The following is a 17,058-nucleotide window of genomic DNA, read 5'->3' on the forward strand; positions in this document are numbered from 1 at the left end:
ACCATACATGAATGCCTTCAGAGATATGGGAGGAAAACCAATGGAGACTACACAGAAAAAAATGACTTCCCTCAGAATTCAATCCCAGGAAGCTGGCTTTATATGGGTGCAGCGTTAACCACTGAGCCATCACTCCAACAATAACATAACTTATGCCAAAAACAAGCTAAAAATGTAAGCATATGCTATCTGCCCAAGAGACAGTGATAATAAAATTTGTATCTGATACAGTTTGATAACGTGGCCACTCTCGCCATCCTTGAGCACACACTACTACCTGATAATGTTTAGTCCAGATGGAAGGAGGAAAAAAAATACATAGCAACTCAAGTTTGCTCCTTAGTTACAGATGAAATGATGTAGAGGCCAGCATTCAGCTGTTCGAAACCTCTTAGCATATATTTTGTAGAGAGCAATACAATAGCCCAGTTTGGTCAGGACTACTGTAAAGTTGAGCTTTAACAGCTATTTTAAATGAAACATGCATTTTTTTTTTTTTTTACACTATTCATTTTAAAATCCTAAAACCCAAAATTCTACTGTACATACCATCTGATACTTAGTATTTATTTAAGTTGTTCTTATGAATATGTGAAGATTGCCCTTCTATTTCACTCTCCTTGCAGTAGTGATTTTTAAGTAACTGTGAAATAAATACATTTCACACAACACATTTTAAAATTTGATTAAATCTCTGCTTGTAAACTTAAAACAATGAACTGCAACCATCAACCTTACTAATTTATGCCATTTTTGTGGCTTGTGCAGTACATTTAAATCTCTACAGGCTGAGATTTTGACCTATGATTTTTCTAGCAATTTAAAACCAAACTGCCCTTCTTTTACTAACATTACGGCACCTGCTTGTGAAGACAGTAGAAAGTTCAGAAGCACATATGGCAAGCACAAGCATAGCATCACAAGACATTATTTGCATGTGATTAAAAAGCAGAAGAGACATCTGGGATTAGCAGAACTGGAAGAAAATGATTTACATGTATTTATTTTTCAAATGCTTTTATCCAAAGTCTCTTATAAATCACAGATGAATGAATACAAACTCCCCTTGCCCAAGTCTGGTTCATTGACTTACACTGCTAGGACAGATAGGCTCCTGTCACAACAAAACTGAACAAAGCAGACGGAAGGAATGGATGCACAATTGCATAAGAACAAATACGTAAAGCATGGGTACCATGTTTGGTTGTAGCCAAAAAATAGAGAATTCCTTTAATTTCCTTTAAATTCCTTTACTGGTATGATATTCCTACTACATCTGAAATACATCAAGGTTCAAGTCTGTTAATTATGATCTCTTTAAAAACAAAAAGGTGATTACATATTTTTAATAATCTTACCTTAACAACAGGATAACATCCAGTTTTATAGCATATTTTCATATGCAGAATGTAGCTCAAAAGTGCTTTATAAGATGTCAAAGATAAAGTCATAAGTAAATAAAATTAGATACTGAGATATATATATATATATATATATATATATATATATATATATATATATATAATAAATAGGAATCCAGTGATAAGATCAAAGGTCAGATGGCTGTGGTGCAATTTGAATAATAGCTGAAGTGCAACAAGAAACTCTAGACAATGGAGTTATGGTTATTAAATGATGGCTTCAAGACCTTCATACTATTTACTTAATTTTCTTTGCTACTGAAAACTATGTAACCTTGAGGAAACATAGCATTCAGCTGTATTCTCTTTTTAAGGGTTTTATTGTCAATTAAATTAAATCTCAATTTACTGTTGCAATTCGTTAAAATATTTAGAGAACTGTAATACAGCCACCTGTGAACCCATTAACCAAAATCCTCCCCTAAATTTACTCCTGATGGAACTGAACTGTGTAAAATTTGAATACAGCAATAGAATAAGCATAAAAATGTAAAATACTAATGGTGTTTTCATTTCTAAGAAGGAGGAAGCCAGATGTTCAGTCAGCATTTCTGCAATATGTAAAGTATCATCTCAGGAGTATCAGAACCTTTACAACTTCTCTATAAAATACTTAAAACTAACATCAGCCAAACCTGAAAGGAATAAGTGGTTGCCATTTTTTTTCAAACCAATGGAGTTTCTTAATCAAAACTCTGGCTCCAATAACTGAATTTCATACTTAATTTAATGGTTTGACCCACTCAGTCTGAAGAAATTACCCATTGTACAAGTTTTATTCTCTATAAATTTCAGAGAGATGCTGACTTTTGGCACAACTTTTAGTATGTAAGAATCTGCAGACCTTTTATTTGATTTTTTAATGGGAGAAACCTCCATTTTTACTTTTTATTTTTTAACTACTACCCAATTAAAAATAACATGAATAACAAGGAGAAGAGCAGCCATGATGTAATTTGCACCCTACTGGGTTTCACCCATTTTGATAAGGTATATAGACAAGGAAAAAAATACTAAAAGCATAACAATTTTACAAATTAATGGAATCTATTTGATTCATAAAGCTTATTTGATTACCTAGTAGATGTTTTCTTTTCAAAATCCCAGCCATGGGTTTTCCAGAGCTATAAGTGTTACATGTGACACAGGAGAATGAAAGCAGTAACTTATAGCCTATCCTGGTAGCACCAGGTAAAAAGAACCAGTCCATCTCAGTTCTCACTCTTCTACACATCCACACAAACTGTACCAATTTGGAACCAACAATCAACCTAACTTCCGCATCTTAAGAGATAGGTGTGGAAAAGTCAATCAGACAAAAAGTGCAAACTCTACATGTAAAATGTATTATACATAACTAGACATTAAGCCCGTTACAATAACGGGCGCTAGAACAGTAGTGTATAAACATTAGTAGGAACAGTCTATATTAAATGGCACGGGACCTTGACCTCATTCTGTTTCTTGTCTGAATTTTTTTTGTCAAAAATATTTTTGCAAGAAGCCTAAAGTAAAATAATAATAAAAATAAAATAGAAACGTATAGATAGATAGATAGATAGATAGATAGATAGATAGATAGATAGATAGATAGATAGATAGATAGATACTTTTATTAATCCCAATGGGTATATGACAATACAGTAAGTATAATTAATATTACATTTATCCTCTCCTGTGTGGCTGTTGATTGATGTGTTGTATCTGTTTGAAGATCTCCTATCCTGCCTCTCTTTATTTTAGCTTGCTGTGGCGTCTCACCAGCAAGTACTCTGCAGTCCCCCAGCAAGTATTTTAATCTGTGCTGGCGTGCAGCTGATTATTGTATATGTGGCGTCTCCCCAGCAACGTATTTTTTGTGGGCGAAAATAAATTACTTTTAAAAGTCATCCTATTGTAATATCATGAAAATTCGTATATTTAGGAAAACCCCTTCAACGACTGACACTTTACAGTTTACCGGGCCAAGCTTCTTAATCGCAAATCTGACATCCTAGGAGTGAACACTTGCACAACAACAAACACTAATCCCATCTCTTTGGGGAAGCTGGTCTCTACGTCTCAGTACCAGATTGGATTTTTCGTGCCTTATGTTTTAGGTGTTACCTCATTTACCGAAATCCGATTGGATCGTCCGCGTGATATTTTATAGGTTCCACCCTGTCTGTCTTGTGTGACACGTCAGGCAGCCTTTGAAGCATCTGCTAGAGGCCGGTGACTCTGCCACTCCGCCCTTCCCTGTACTTCCGCCTTGTCCGTAATATGTGTTTAATTTTCTGTCACAACAGTGGGCAATCAGCAGAGTCTCCCCAGGAACTTATCTAATGTGTGGCATGCAGCTGATAATCGTGCCTGTGGCGTCTCTTCAGCAAGTACTGTGCAGTTCCCCAGCAAGTATTTTAATCTGTGCTGGCGTGCAGCGGATTATTGTATGTGTGGCGTCTCCTCAGCAACGGATTTTATTACCCAATCAGCACTCTCCCCAGCAATGATGTCCTTTATTAAAGAGTGCCCCATGCATGCGCACTTCACCAGAAGACACACACACACGGACACATGGACGCACACAGGGATTTTATTATTATATATAATGATATATATAATGATACACAAATATATATACACACACATACATATACATACTTACATGCATACATACACACAAACGCATACCCTCATGTTGTTTGCAAAGATGATCTAAAAAAACATTTTAATTTACAAGCAATAACCAAATTCCTCATATAACAAGCTTCAATAGGGAAAGCAAACAATCTCGAAATGCCCACGGAAATATTCTTAAATTACCCATGTCACATTATCTACAAAGATGATATCCAGTCATATCCTTACAAAGTCCAATACAAATGTATTTTGGCTGAAATGTTGTTAAAGAAACCATTTCTGGAATATTCTCTGGTGTATGACTATAGAGCAAGTTCAAACGAGAACAAGCTCCAGAACTGAAAATTTTGACATGAGAATAAATGAAACCACCAAGAATGTGAATCCCAAGTTCCTGATCCCATTCGTAAGTGAATATTAAATTGGGACACCAGCTTTCTTCTAAATTCAACCTTATTTCAGCATGGAGGCACACTTGGTGAGGTTATGACATGGCCTAATCTTAAATCATCAGTTAAGCTTTTTCAGGATGTGAACCTCCTAAGTGAAATTTTCCTCGCTGATAACAAGCAGCTGTAGCATTACTGGGATACATTTCTCAAAACTACAGTCAGCAGATGCAAGGGAAATTCCAGTATTTTAGATATTGCCTTCAGACCACATTTGTAAATACCAAACATTCCATCCTGTCAGTAGTGATAAAACATTAACTCTTCTGCATATTATTAAAATTTAAATGATAGAATTGACATTACAGTAATCCCTCCTCCATCACGGGGGTTGCATTCCAGAGCCACCCGCGAAATAAGAAAATCCGCGAAGTAGAAACCATATGTTTATATGGTTATTTTTATATTGTCATGCTTGGGTCACAGATTTGCGCAGAAACACAGGAGGTTGTAGAGAGACAGGAACATTATTCAAACACTGCAAACAAACATTTGTCTCTTTTTCAAAAGTTTAAACTGTGCTCCATGACAAGACAGAGATGACAGTTCTGTCTCACAATTAAAAGAATGCAAACATATCTTCCTCTTCAAAGGAGTCCGCGTCAGGAGCACTGAATGTCAGAAAGTGAGAGAAAACCAAACAAATCAATAGGGCTGTTTGGCTTTTAAGTATGCGAAGCACCGCCGGTACAAAGCTGTTGAAGGCGGCAGCTCACACCCCCTTCCGTCAAGAGCAGGGAGAGAGAGAGAGAGAGAGAGAGAGAGAGAGAGACAGAGGAAAACAAACAGTCAAAAATCAATACGTGCCCTTTGAGCTTTTAAGTATGCGAAGCACCGTGCAGCATGTCATTTCAGGAAGCAGCTGCACAAAAGATAGCAACGTGAAGATAATCTTTCAGCATTTTTAGACAAGCGTCCGTATCGTCTAGGTGTGCGAACAGCCCCCCTGCTCACACCCCCTACGTCAGGATCAGAGAAAGTCAGCGCAAGAGAGAGAGAGAGAGAGAGAGAGAGAGAGAGAGAGAAACAAAAGTAAGCTGGGTAACTTCTCAGCCATCTGCCAATAGCGTCCCTTGTATGAAATCAACTGGGCAAACCAACTGAGGAAGCATGTACCAGAAATTAAAAGACCCGTTGTCCTCAGAAATCCGTGAACCAGCAAAAAATCCGCGATATATAGTTAAATATGCTTACATATAAAATCCGCGATAGAGTGAAGTCGCGAAAGGCGAAGCACGATATAGCATGGGATCACTGTATGTTGTATGCTGCCAATCTGGAAGACTCACTGATGAATTTAAAATTACTAACCACCCTTTTCCTGTTGCTTGAAAATAAACAATTCCACATTAAATTAGTCCACATTCTACTATTAGACCTGGCCCTTAAACCTTCTTGCCTATCAATTACACCTGTTTATAAACCTCTTACTTAATCTAATTCCTTGTTTATCAAGAATTTTGTTTTGGATTGCTTTTCTAGTACACATTGTACTTGTTGGAGTAACTCTCTTAATTTTAGTCTCCATACTTTGAGTTAGATTTTATTTTTATAAAAAAGGTTTGTGAAGGGTGAATACCAGTGCAAATGATATAGAATTAATTGGTAGCTGGCACTGCCACAGATGTCTTTTTAGAGAAAATATTGACTTTGCTGAGATGGAGTAGGAAAAACAGAAGCATGATTTATGCTATCTTTATGGTAAGCAGACAAATATGCACAGATATTTTTAACCAAATGGTTCATTTAACCCTAGGAATAAGGAGTAGAATTAGGCAATTAGTTTTACCATAGAGTCAAAGCAGCTGCTTACTGTCAAACTGACAGCAATGAAGACCTGTAACCACTATAGCAATCTGAAACTCCATTTGCCCATCACTGTATTTGCATTTACCATTGCACAAATAAGCATCATACAGAAAATGTTTCCATCAGAGTGAAATCCATCCCATCAATAAATCGTCTTTACCTACTTATTTCAGCATCAGGTTTGTTGGAAGTCAAAGCCTACCACAGCAGCACTAGGAGCAAGTAAGAAATCAGCCTTAAGTGTGGTGCAAACCAGACAATCTGTGAGCCCACTTGCGAGCACACAGCCACACTCACTCACACCAAGCTAAATGAGAATCACAAATGAACTAACAACACATTTGTCATGATGTGGGAGGAAGCCAGAGCACCCAGAAAAAAACAATATGAATACATGACAACATGCAGACACCCTCTTCACAAAAAGTCATGATAAAAGAAAAATCTACTAAAACAAAAATAAAAACAATCATGCATTACTTTCTGTCATGCTGATAACTGTACTTCTAGTACTTGACTTCTGCAAGAGCCTTTACAATATCTGAACATGAACAATTAGAAACTACTGTATATTTTGCTAAGTAATAACAGCTGTGAGAAAAATTAATTTGGGTACCTTAGAGAAAGAGAAATTTTCCTAAGACTAGCACAAAGTAACAATGTGACTTATAAATTGATATGGTAAACTACCACTTACAAGTTAATATACCGGTTTAAAAAATATATATATTTTAAAAATTACACCCTATTCTTCTTTCCTTCTGGTGAGCCTGCAGATTACATTTCTGCTTAGCTAACTGATCTCAACAAGTTGATATGAAATGTATGTGGAACAGCAAGCATAGTGAAACTGAATAGTAGTGTTGACCCCTTGGTACTCAGACCCTAAGTTTGTTTGTCTTATGTGTTTATATAAACTTTTCTGGCCACTCTTACTCTGCAGAAACAGATTGCTATGCTGTCCGGTTGCTTGCCTAGGTTACACTGGCTTTGGGGTATGCAAGTATAAAGGACTGGTTTCTGTGTGATAGAATGTCACCCAACCCCCATCCTGTTCCATACAGTCACAAGACAGGTTTTCTTTCACAAAGTTACAAGCACAAACTCAAACTGCCGACAAACCTATACAGGAAACGGCAGTTTAGTACAACGAATTGCTGGATGCAGCAAAATAAATCAAACACTTGGATAATATTAGCAAAAACAAAACCATCTGCCAAAGAAAGAGTTTGAAAAGATTTCAAGTTGAAAATGCAACACGAAAGACAGTAAAAAAAAAAAAAAATCACTGACAGAAACTTCACAATGGGCATCTATTTATAAGCGGGAGTTGTGAATACTGGCGTACAATTTACAAGCAATCCTACTAGGAAATTATACATCTCAGGGGAAGGTCCCTTTAAACAACGAGTGTGGACAGCACAGCGGCAACAGTTACGACACAAACTGAGGAGAGGCTGCATTTCAGAACAAGTATTAAAGAAACTTAATTTATTTTTATCAGGAAGGCATTTCAGTTGTGAACTTTATGAAGATATTAAGCAGTACAGCTCAGAACAGCCAAAAAATTGTATCTTTACTTCACTCATGCTACAGTTCATTAGAGCACAATGCAGCTCAAACCACAATTTTAACTTGTTTGGGAATGGGGAGGTTTAAAAATATCTTCAGCTAATTGGCTCAAAAAGTACAAAGAAAATGTTGAACTGTAAACATAACCTTGGAAACAGTTTCTGATAGGCAACATCTTTTTTATTTCAAATTCACACTATAAATGTCTGCTTGTAGCTGACAATGCATTGTCATTAAGGTTCAAAGGGCACTGTGTAAGGAGCTACTTTTTCTGCATGCCCCTAAAGGCTAAATTGGCAAGCAGGGCTCATGTTGCAACTTACTGCTATAAAAACCCAGACAAAGGAATCAACCAAGAGCAGTATTTATTGCATTCTACACAACTTCAGGACAGACAAAGAAAACATCTTATCTTATATATCAGAATTGTATGACATAACAATGCATTACTTATGTTCACATTTTACAGTCTTGTGACATTTGAACTATTTGCATATGTAACATTCAGTATAACAAACATTGGAGCTACTGTATAATAAAAAATAAATAAATGTTCACATTTCAAGAGAACTAACTACCATAGATGAAGAAACTCCACAGATTGTACAAAGCTAGGATAAATGACTATAAACAGAACACAAATGACAAAACTGCATGCAGGGAAAACAAATTTTAAAACACCTCAAAAAATAAATCCAATACAATATATCTGTTTGTGTACAGAAGCGTATTAGGGCCACAGAGAAGAAAAAAAAAAATACAGACACAGTGAAGAAAAAGAAAGTGTATGTCGACTTTATTCTCGCCATTTATGCCAAGAATAAAGTCGACATGCCAATTTTATTCTTGACATTTCCACTATAATCTCGCCATTTATGTCCATACTTTTGGTGTACATTCAGTGTAGAGAACCTTTATGGCAGGTGTGTCGAGGCTTCAAAAAACTGAATGTATGAATGGGTATTGCACTGGTTTAACTGAAATATTGTGTAAATATGGGGTTTGTGAGCTGGTGAAACGAACACAGAATTCAATGGATGTTCTTCTGAGTGGGCTTTCTTTATTGCAGGAGTGCTGTCTCTGTCAAACATACCAAACCAAGTGCAATACCCATTCATACATCCATCTTTTTGTAGCCTCGTCACACCTGCCATAAAGGTTCTCTACACTGAATGTACACCTGGGGACCCCCTTGCTGCGAGGCACCAGCGCAACCTCCACACCATATGCCCCCACATGTTTAATACATGCTTTAATGTATTTCATCATGAAAATTATATTAAGTATTAATCTTAGCATTCTAAATGTTCAGAGAGGAGGAATAACATGAAATTAATGTATTCTGTGTGGCAATCGCTGCCTGTGCCTCCTCTCAGTGCAAGAAGAAGTCAGTTTAAGAAGCACATGGGTCAGGGAACACTTAACATGAAGCATTTAATGTGCTACATTATTTATGACTGGGTTTGAGAAAATCTAGTAAATTAAATATTGATTTTTAAGATGAAGTTTACGACGTTCTACATTAATGACAAAATAAACTACACGAATAAAGTGAACGTCGACTTTAATCTCAACATAAGCGTCGAGATTAAAGTCGAAATGTCGAGAATAAAGTCAGCATGTTGATTTTATTCTTGACATAAACTTTTTTTCTTCAGCGACCGTATTTTTTTTTTTCTTCTCCGTGGCCCTAATACGCTTCCGTAGTTTATGTACATCAAGACTTCAACAAACTAAATTCCTGAACATTTCCTTGACAAACAAATGCCTTTAAAACCCAGCCACAACAAAAGTACCAAATGTTCCTGCTAAATCCAAGCTCTCTGGTCAGTGGCTAAGAACAATCCGTTAAACCTAAGGTCATAGTCACTTCCAGCGTCAGTGTTAATGTCATTATTACAAATCTGAAAGGGGGGGGGGATTCAGACCACAAGAACTACTCAGGGGGTCTGGGAAGGTTAAGGGGGCACAACAAACCAATGTACCCTTCTGCTTAAAAGCTGAGAGTTAAAAATTCTTAAGTCTCAGTTTTGGGATAAGCAGCAGCTGTAACAAGTAAAACACTACGTTGTTACAAAGAAATCAAGCCAAATTGTGCTTTGTACAGATACAGAAGAGAGCTTTCAAATATCTCCAAAATAAACAAAATAACACTTTACAACTATTTAATTGTCAAAAAGTAAATGTAATTAAAGAAACAGACAGCTTTGCACCACCAAATGCAAGGAGACTTAGAATACACTTTTCACCAGTCACCTCTTTTGACTGCATTCTGCTTATTGTCAGCAAACTGACATTCATGGAAAAGCATAACAAGCAGTCAAAATAAGCCTGATACAAGGCAGCTGTCTTGCCAACAAAGCAAAAGCAAAGCCCGTGGAGCATAACGTAGCTCTATCTCAGCTAGCAGCACTACAGTCTGAGAACCAAATGAATGGAACCTGGCATAATCTTGATATTCAAATAAGTCTCATCTAAACACAAAGAGCCCTTGTGTACCAGGTCTCAGACTCCTACAAGTCAACCAACAGGGGAAATCTAAACAATCCAAAAAGGAATAGAGGAGAAAAAAATGAAAAACACCATTCTTGATTAGAACAACGAACAGTAGCAGTCTGGAATTAGAAATTTTATCAAAAATGAAAAAACATACATTTCCTTTCTACTCAACTTAAGAACCCGTAAATAAGTTTTCACAAAACTGAACAGAGTAAGTACCCATAAACAAGCTAATGTAAAATGTGTGAATTTTTATCCAAAATTAGTTTTCCCTAGACTTTCATTTTGTAATTTAACTAGAGGTAGGAGACTTTTTTAACCACAAAAGTAATGTCGCCATAATTTGACCCTAACTCCCTACTTCTGTTTTGGAAGTACTGTCAGACTTTTACTGCTGCTTGGTTGGATTATAGTAGTTCTCTTTTTAAATTTTCTTCCTGATTATAGTACTAAACAGATTACAACATATTTTAAAGGCTTGTGTCAGTGCCGTGACATGGGTTGTGCACTACCACATATCACGTACAGCATCCGTTTACATCAGCTTCCTATTCTAAAAGGAACATTAACATATTCTGTATCAGTGCATGCTTCCAACCTCTGAAACCTGCTTAATCCAATTCAGGGTTATAGGAGGGCAAACTGTTCAGCATAGTTTTTGAAGGCAGAACTTTAAGGAAGACTTCTTCAAAACTACTATCAGGGTTGCTTTATAGTATACATGTAAAATGTTTACACACCAAAGATTTTCTCAAGCATCTATTTTGCTATACAACTCCCAGCAAAGACTCGTGTACAATGGCGGTCTCTCCCACTTTGCTGGGCATAGTCTGCCCATCAAGCTCCATTGCTGAGAAGGTTCATGTCAAGATTGTTATCTCACCAACTCTCTCTTGTATTTTTGACATGCTAATCTCTGTATTGTACTTCTGAACTGACACTTTGGCAAGTACTGCACTGATGATGACAGTACTATGCAGTCTATCATACTATATTGCTAGATTTATTCCTATTTTTATGAAATTATGCAAGGACATTATGTATTTAGATTATTTAGCATTGCACTTTGTTATAATGCTGCTTTTTTACTGTATTCTTGTGTGTTTTGCAAACTGCACACTAAAGTGTGCACTAAACTTTAAATTTCTGAATTTAAAAATAGGATTATTAAAACCCCAATGAACTTTAGATCAGGGTAGGATACCTCTTCCTTTGACAGCCAAACTGGCAACACACAGTCTTTGAAAACAAATATGTTAATACATGGTAATTTACTTCCACTACATGAACTTCTAATTTAATGTGAATGTTTGCCCAGGCATTTCTAAGAAATTCTACTTATAAAATTCTCAGTAAAAATAATAGATAAGTGATGCTCCTTGTATTGCATAGCATTTAAATAAGTATGTTTACTTTTTATTGTTTTCTCATTTATCGGTTATGTAAGCAGCATCTGATTTACAATATGCACAAATAAAAAAACAGTGAAAATTGGAAAGATAAAGAATATACAGTATATAAAGGCAAAGGGATTGACGTTTATTAAATAAAATATTTTAGGCCTGAATGGCCAGAAGGTACACATTGAGGAATACTAATCTACTTGTACTTCATAACAGGTAATCCACCTGAAGCTAAATATGGTTAGGCTCAGCCAGTGTTTGGATAGGAGACCAGCCAGGATACCTTGGGTTTACTCCTGGAAAGGGGTGTTGGTGAGACCAGCAACGGGCACTTACTTTGTGGATTGTGTGATGCTGCTGCTGTTTAAAAATAAAAATTAAAAAAAAATACGTAGTGCCATCCTTCAGATCAGATACAAAACCGAGGTCCTGATTCTCTAAGGTTATTAAAGATCCCTGGACAACTTTCAAAAAGAGAAGGATGTACCCCAAAGTCCTGACTAAACTACCCATCATGGCCTCATCCATTATGGCCCCCTAATGATCCCCTCTTCTTTACTGGCTAACACTCTCTATCTCTCATCAGTTTACCACTTAATAACTAATGTGAGATGAGCATAATAATGGTGCAAAATGGCTAGCATCGCATCATTCAGGTTAATGTTTCACATTGGTGGCGGTTGCAGTGGCTCCCCACTGTCTATGTAAAGCACATGGAGTAATTAGAAAAGAGCTATATAAAAGTGTAATTATTTATTATTAATAATATTATAACAGGTGTTGTGGATTCTCTCAAAAATAATCAAATGGGAATTTGATACTTTAATTTGACATGTCAAATACTGCTACTTCTGCTTTGGGTTGATATTATCTACAAGGTGGGAGAGAAACGCACATGGAGTAACTAGAAAAGAGCTATATAAAAGTGTAATTATTTATTATTATTAATAATATTATAACAGGTGTTGTGGATTTTCTCAAAAATAATCATAAATGGGAATTTGATACTTTAATTTGACATGTCAAATACTGCTACTTCTGCTTTGGGTTGATATTATCTACAAGGTGGGAGAGACCAAGGTTTCACAAACTTGACTTGTACCAACTTAATGATCACATTTCACCTCAGCTTACTCCACCATACTCTGACTTCCTGTCAGATACAGGAAAGTTGACTAACTAATAAAGCTGTGAGGACACTTATCTATGTTGCTTACTCTGTGAAGACACTTGTGAAAATGAAGACTTTTCAGATGGTGATTTTTCTTACAGCAATTCCTTCTTGCTTTCTTGATGAATGAATATTTTGTTTTGTACCATCCATTCTTCATAATGTATTTAGGTTTGTTAGTCAGGTCACATTAATTTGAACAAATATCCATTTAATTCAGAATCATTTTCCTGCCATTACTCTTCATAACGGACTCTACTGTGTTTTGCAATTTTAAATCTCTACTCCATTTTTAAATGGCTTTCTCTTTGAACCAGCATCCTTACAGGACTGGTTCCTAAACTTTAGAGATGCTATAAGCCCTGCAACCATTAATTGAAGTAAGTGAGTTGCAAATAGGTGGGTGGACAATTTGTTTATTTTGCCCAGTCTTTTCCAAACTTTTATTTCTGCTAATGAAGCATTAATATTCTTACCAGTACTACTTCAGTTTTATTATGCTTGTGAAGTATTACCTTAAAATGTAATTTTATTAACTCAATAACAAGATTCTCTGTAGTACATTTAGAATAAAGCCCAAGTTATTAAATCCTTCAAAAAAGATTCATTGCAACATTTTCTCATTTCAGTACTTGCCCAGAGACTAGGAGGTCAACTAAAGACTAGTGTTCTATTGAACTATCCCATTTATCTAGCTTCACAATTACATCATCTTTTCTTATGTTTAGGAACACACCTAGAACATAAATAATGTTGCTGAGATGTTTGACTGACTGAGAGTTTGAACATTTTTACCAAGTCTTTTTAGCAGAATGAACAGTAAATTTCAAGAAATAATGACTTTACTGTAAAGTTTGCACATTTTTTGGCATCTAAATACTGTCAGTTTAAGTGCAGAACAAGCAATTCGATCATGATTTTTGCAACATTGATGCATGCTATCCTTTGATTTATATGCTAGAGCATGTCAGAATTGGCCTTAAGTGCCACCTTATATTTCTATACATCTCAATAAGGCATTTTATAGTACTGAGGTAAGCTATCCATTCTATGTTGATTTACAGTGAGTCTGTATTAACCTTAGGTACCATGGCATGGTTCTGGCACACATCTTTATTAAGCACTTTACATTACTGAGCTAGGTTACCTTTTTCAAAGCTGACTTGATTGATTCCATCATTATGGTTTTGGCTAAAGTTTAACATCTGGATGCCCTTCCTGACACTAACCCTTTCTATCTAGGCTTGGGACTGGCACCAAGTTTGGCTGGTTTGCCCCCTTGGTGGTAGCTCAAGATGGAGAATCTGATGAAGCAAAAACTCAGAGTGCTGCGTCGATGGAACACTGGGTTAAAAGGTATCAGGAGTATTGTGTGAACAAGAAATTAAGGTGAAAGTTAAAGGTAAGGTTTTTAAGAAGCACAGGAGAAGAAGCTGAATGTGGTGGAAATGAGAATGTTAAACTGGATGTGTTGAGTTAAAAAAGAAAAAAAAGGACAGTATAAGAAACGAGACAATCAAAGGTACAACAAAAGTAGGCGAGATATCTAAGAAAGGACATGAAAGTAGGCTGAAGTAGTGTGGACATGTGGTGAGGACAAACAACGAATATGGGGGCAAAAGAGTGATGGGAATGAAAAGTACAGGTGAAAAGAAAGGGAGGAAGTTCAAAGCAGAGGTGGAGGGATAAAATAACAGTTTTGGTGGAAACAAAAAATGAGTTTGACTGGGGATGAGGCACAGAATCTACCTGTAAAGAGAAGGTTGATCAGGCACACTGAACACCACATTAAATTGGGAACACATGAGGAAGTAGAGCCTACACTACCTTTTGAGTTATATTCTACAGTGTTTCAGAACTGGCATTGTGCTATACAGCATACTCCTGGCAGCATATCTTAAAATGGCATTTTACACTACTGTGCAATGCTACCCCAGCAGTCAATGTTTATGGATCACTTTTAAGTATATCTTTTATTACAACTTACTTGACGGCATTTCCTGATAAAGGCTGTTTTCAGGTGTGTCAGATGAATGAAAAAAAGAATTACAACAATTTCCCTATACAATAAGATTACCCTCGATTTCGTCTAGTTATTAAAGTTGCCGAAAGTGCTTGCAGTAATATTTTCTATAAGGTACCACTGGCTGGCAGACATAAATATCAATTTGTGCTACGACAGTATAATTCGACAAAGCAACACATAGCGATACAACATCGGCAAAAAAGGACACAAACCATGTATGTCTAACAAGTCAGGTTAATGAGCGCCAGATAAAGTTGACGCATAAACAAATAGGTAGGGGCGCGTGAGTGCACTTTGCCCCCCTGCCTCGTGCTCTTCTACACAATGACAAATCAACGACCGTTTATTATAACATGCTGGTTTAAACGAGCCAGAAAAAAATGGACAGTAATCGCACTTGGTCACGACACTGAATTATTAGTTCGCAAGTTCTGCAGGCCACATGGGGGATGTTTTTCTTGGCACCATTGTCATTTTATAATTATCTAAACCGTAAACTAGCGAAGTACCGCGTAACCAAGCGCAGCCCCGCTTACACAACCCGCACGCACTTTGCCCAGAGCGCGACAGGCGCGTTCCCGCAGACACTGTCACGCACGCCGAGCCCACACAGACTGGCAGAGGGTGGCGGGTACGACACTGTCACATTCATTACAGCACTGTGCGCGTACCCATAATACTGTCACAATTTACACGTCCATGTCCAATAATAATAGGAAACATTAACATGACGCGTGTCGGCGACTCAGGTAGAGCAGGGTTCATTCTTACCTAAAAGCAGTAGTTTCACCTCTCGAGCGGCTTTTTCTCCATCTTCGCGGAGGTTTTTGTCAATCATCTTGGACCTCTCTGCCGCGGCTTTATCTTCGGCGCTGACCGTACAGCCCATGATTGCGACTGCACAGCTGCAGATTCGAATGCAAACAAGGCGACCGTAAGATTTTCCACCCGATCCACTTGCAGGTGTCTCCAAAAAAAAAGCCTTCGCGCTTTCGTTGTATCGTGTTAAAAATGCCCCCGGAGTTCTTCTAAACCTCGCTCTACGTATTCTCTGCAAGCAGCTTCCTCTTCGTAAAAGGGGAGGAAAAACCTCGAGTATGAAACTAGTTGCTTTTAATCCAGCACCAAAACGTAACTCCTTTGCAATCAATGAGGGTATTAAAACGTCCTTTTCAATCAATAGCGATAGGCTCTGGAGCGTTAATGCTGAACTGCTTCTGCTGATTTGCACCACGTAGGAAAATTTCGGAACTCCTCGCACACTAACGCACAAGAAGTCAAGAGGAAAAAAGTCATCAATCTGAAACCAAAGAGCAAAAAAAAAACTGAGAGCTAGAGTGACTCGTGAGAGGGACGTCCGCCAGTTCAAATCGACTTTCTGCGAAGAAAAGTTCCGATGGCTTCTTGTCGCACTTCCCGCAAACCCAAAAAAGACACTCCAGCACAAAAATAAAAAATGGGTGGAAGTTTAAAGATTAAGCCAAATCAGTGTTCCTGAATGGGTCACGCCGTCGTGCCTTTAAAAATTAAAAAAAAAAAAACAGCCTTCAGCGATCCTAAAAGAAAAATGTCCAAAAATCACTTCAAATCTGACGCACCGCTGGTTGTAAAAAGCCGTTTCTTGTTCACGTTGGCGTCACGGGCGCCCTTAGCCTCAGACCCCACTGTAGAAAAATTCTGCGATGAAGCCGTCAGTTTCAGAAGTCCCCTTCCTCCTGCGAACTCTTCACTCTACGTGAATTTCTGATATTTTCGCCGCACCCGTTAGGAAGTTCCTCTGCCTCAGCAAGACAAGCAAGCGACTGGTGCCTCCCCACGGTTCCCGCCCCTCCCGCATCTGTAGCACCGCTGCGCAGAGCCTCTTGGGAACTGTAGTCCACTTTCTGAACCACATCGGCGAGCTCGTTCATCCATTTATTTACGTTTACATTTATTTGGCTAGCAGACCCTTTTATCCAAAGCAACTTACAAAAGAGACAACAAAATCTAGTAAATACCAGTCCGGGAGGCTGTTTGGGAACAATTGTTACAGGACAAGTTAAGGAGAAGTCAAGCAAAATGACACCTTTTATTGTCTAACTAAAAA

The 17,058-nt window shown here is 37.4% G+C and overlaps 1 protein-coding gene across 1 annotated transcript in view; it reads right to left on the bottom strand.

The window, feature by feature from the left end:
* Positions 1 to 16,775, bottom strand: part of gnai2a (guanine nucleotide binding protein (G protein), alpha inhibiting activity polypeptide 2a) — a 159,551-nt gene extending 142,776 nt beyond the window's left edge. Inside the window, exon 1 of the mRNA XM_028824619.2 lies at positions 15,744 to 16,775. Within this exon, the coding sequence (XP_028680452.1) occupies positions 15,744 to 15,861 (118 nt within the window). The 5' untranslated portion in view covers positions 15,862 to 16,775. The remainder of the gene's footprint in view (positions 1 to 15,743) is intronic.
* Between the last annotated feature and the right edge of the window lie 283 nt (positions 16,776 to 17,058).

Source organism: Erpetoichthys calabaricus, chromosome 18 (genome assembly GCF_900747795.2).
Source record: "Erpetoichthys calabaricus chromosome 18, fErpCal1.3, whole genome shotgun sequence".
NCBI lineage: Eukaryota > Metazoa > Chordata > Cladistia > Polypteriformes > Polypteridae > Erpetoichthys > Erpetoichthys calabaricus.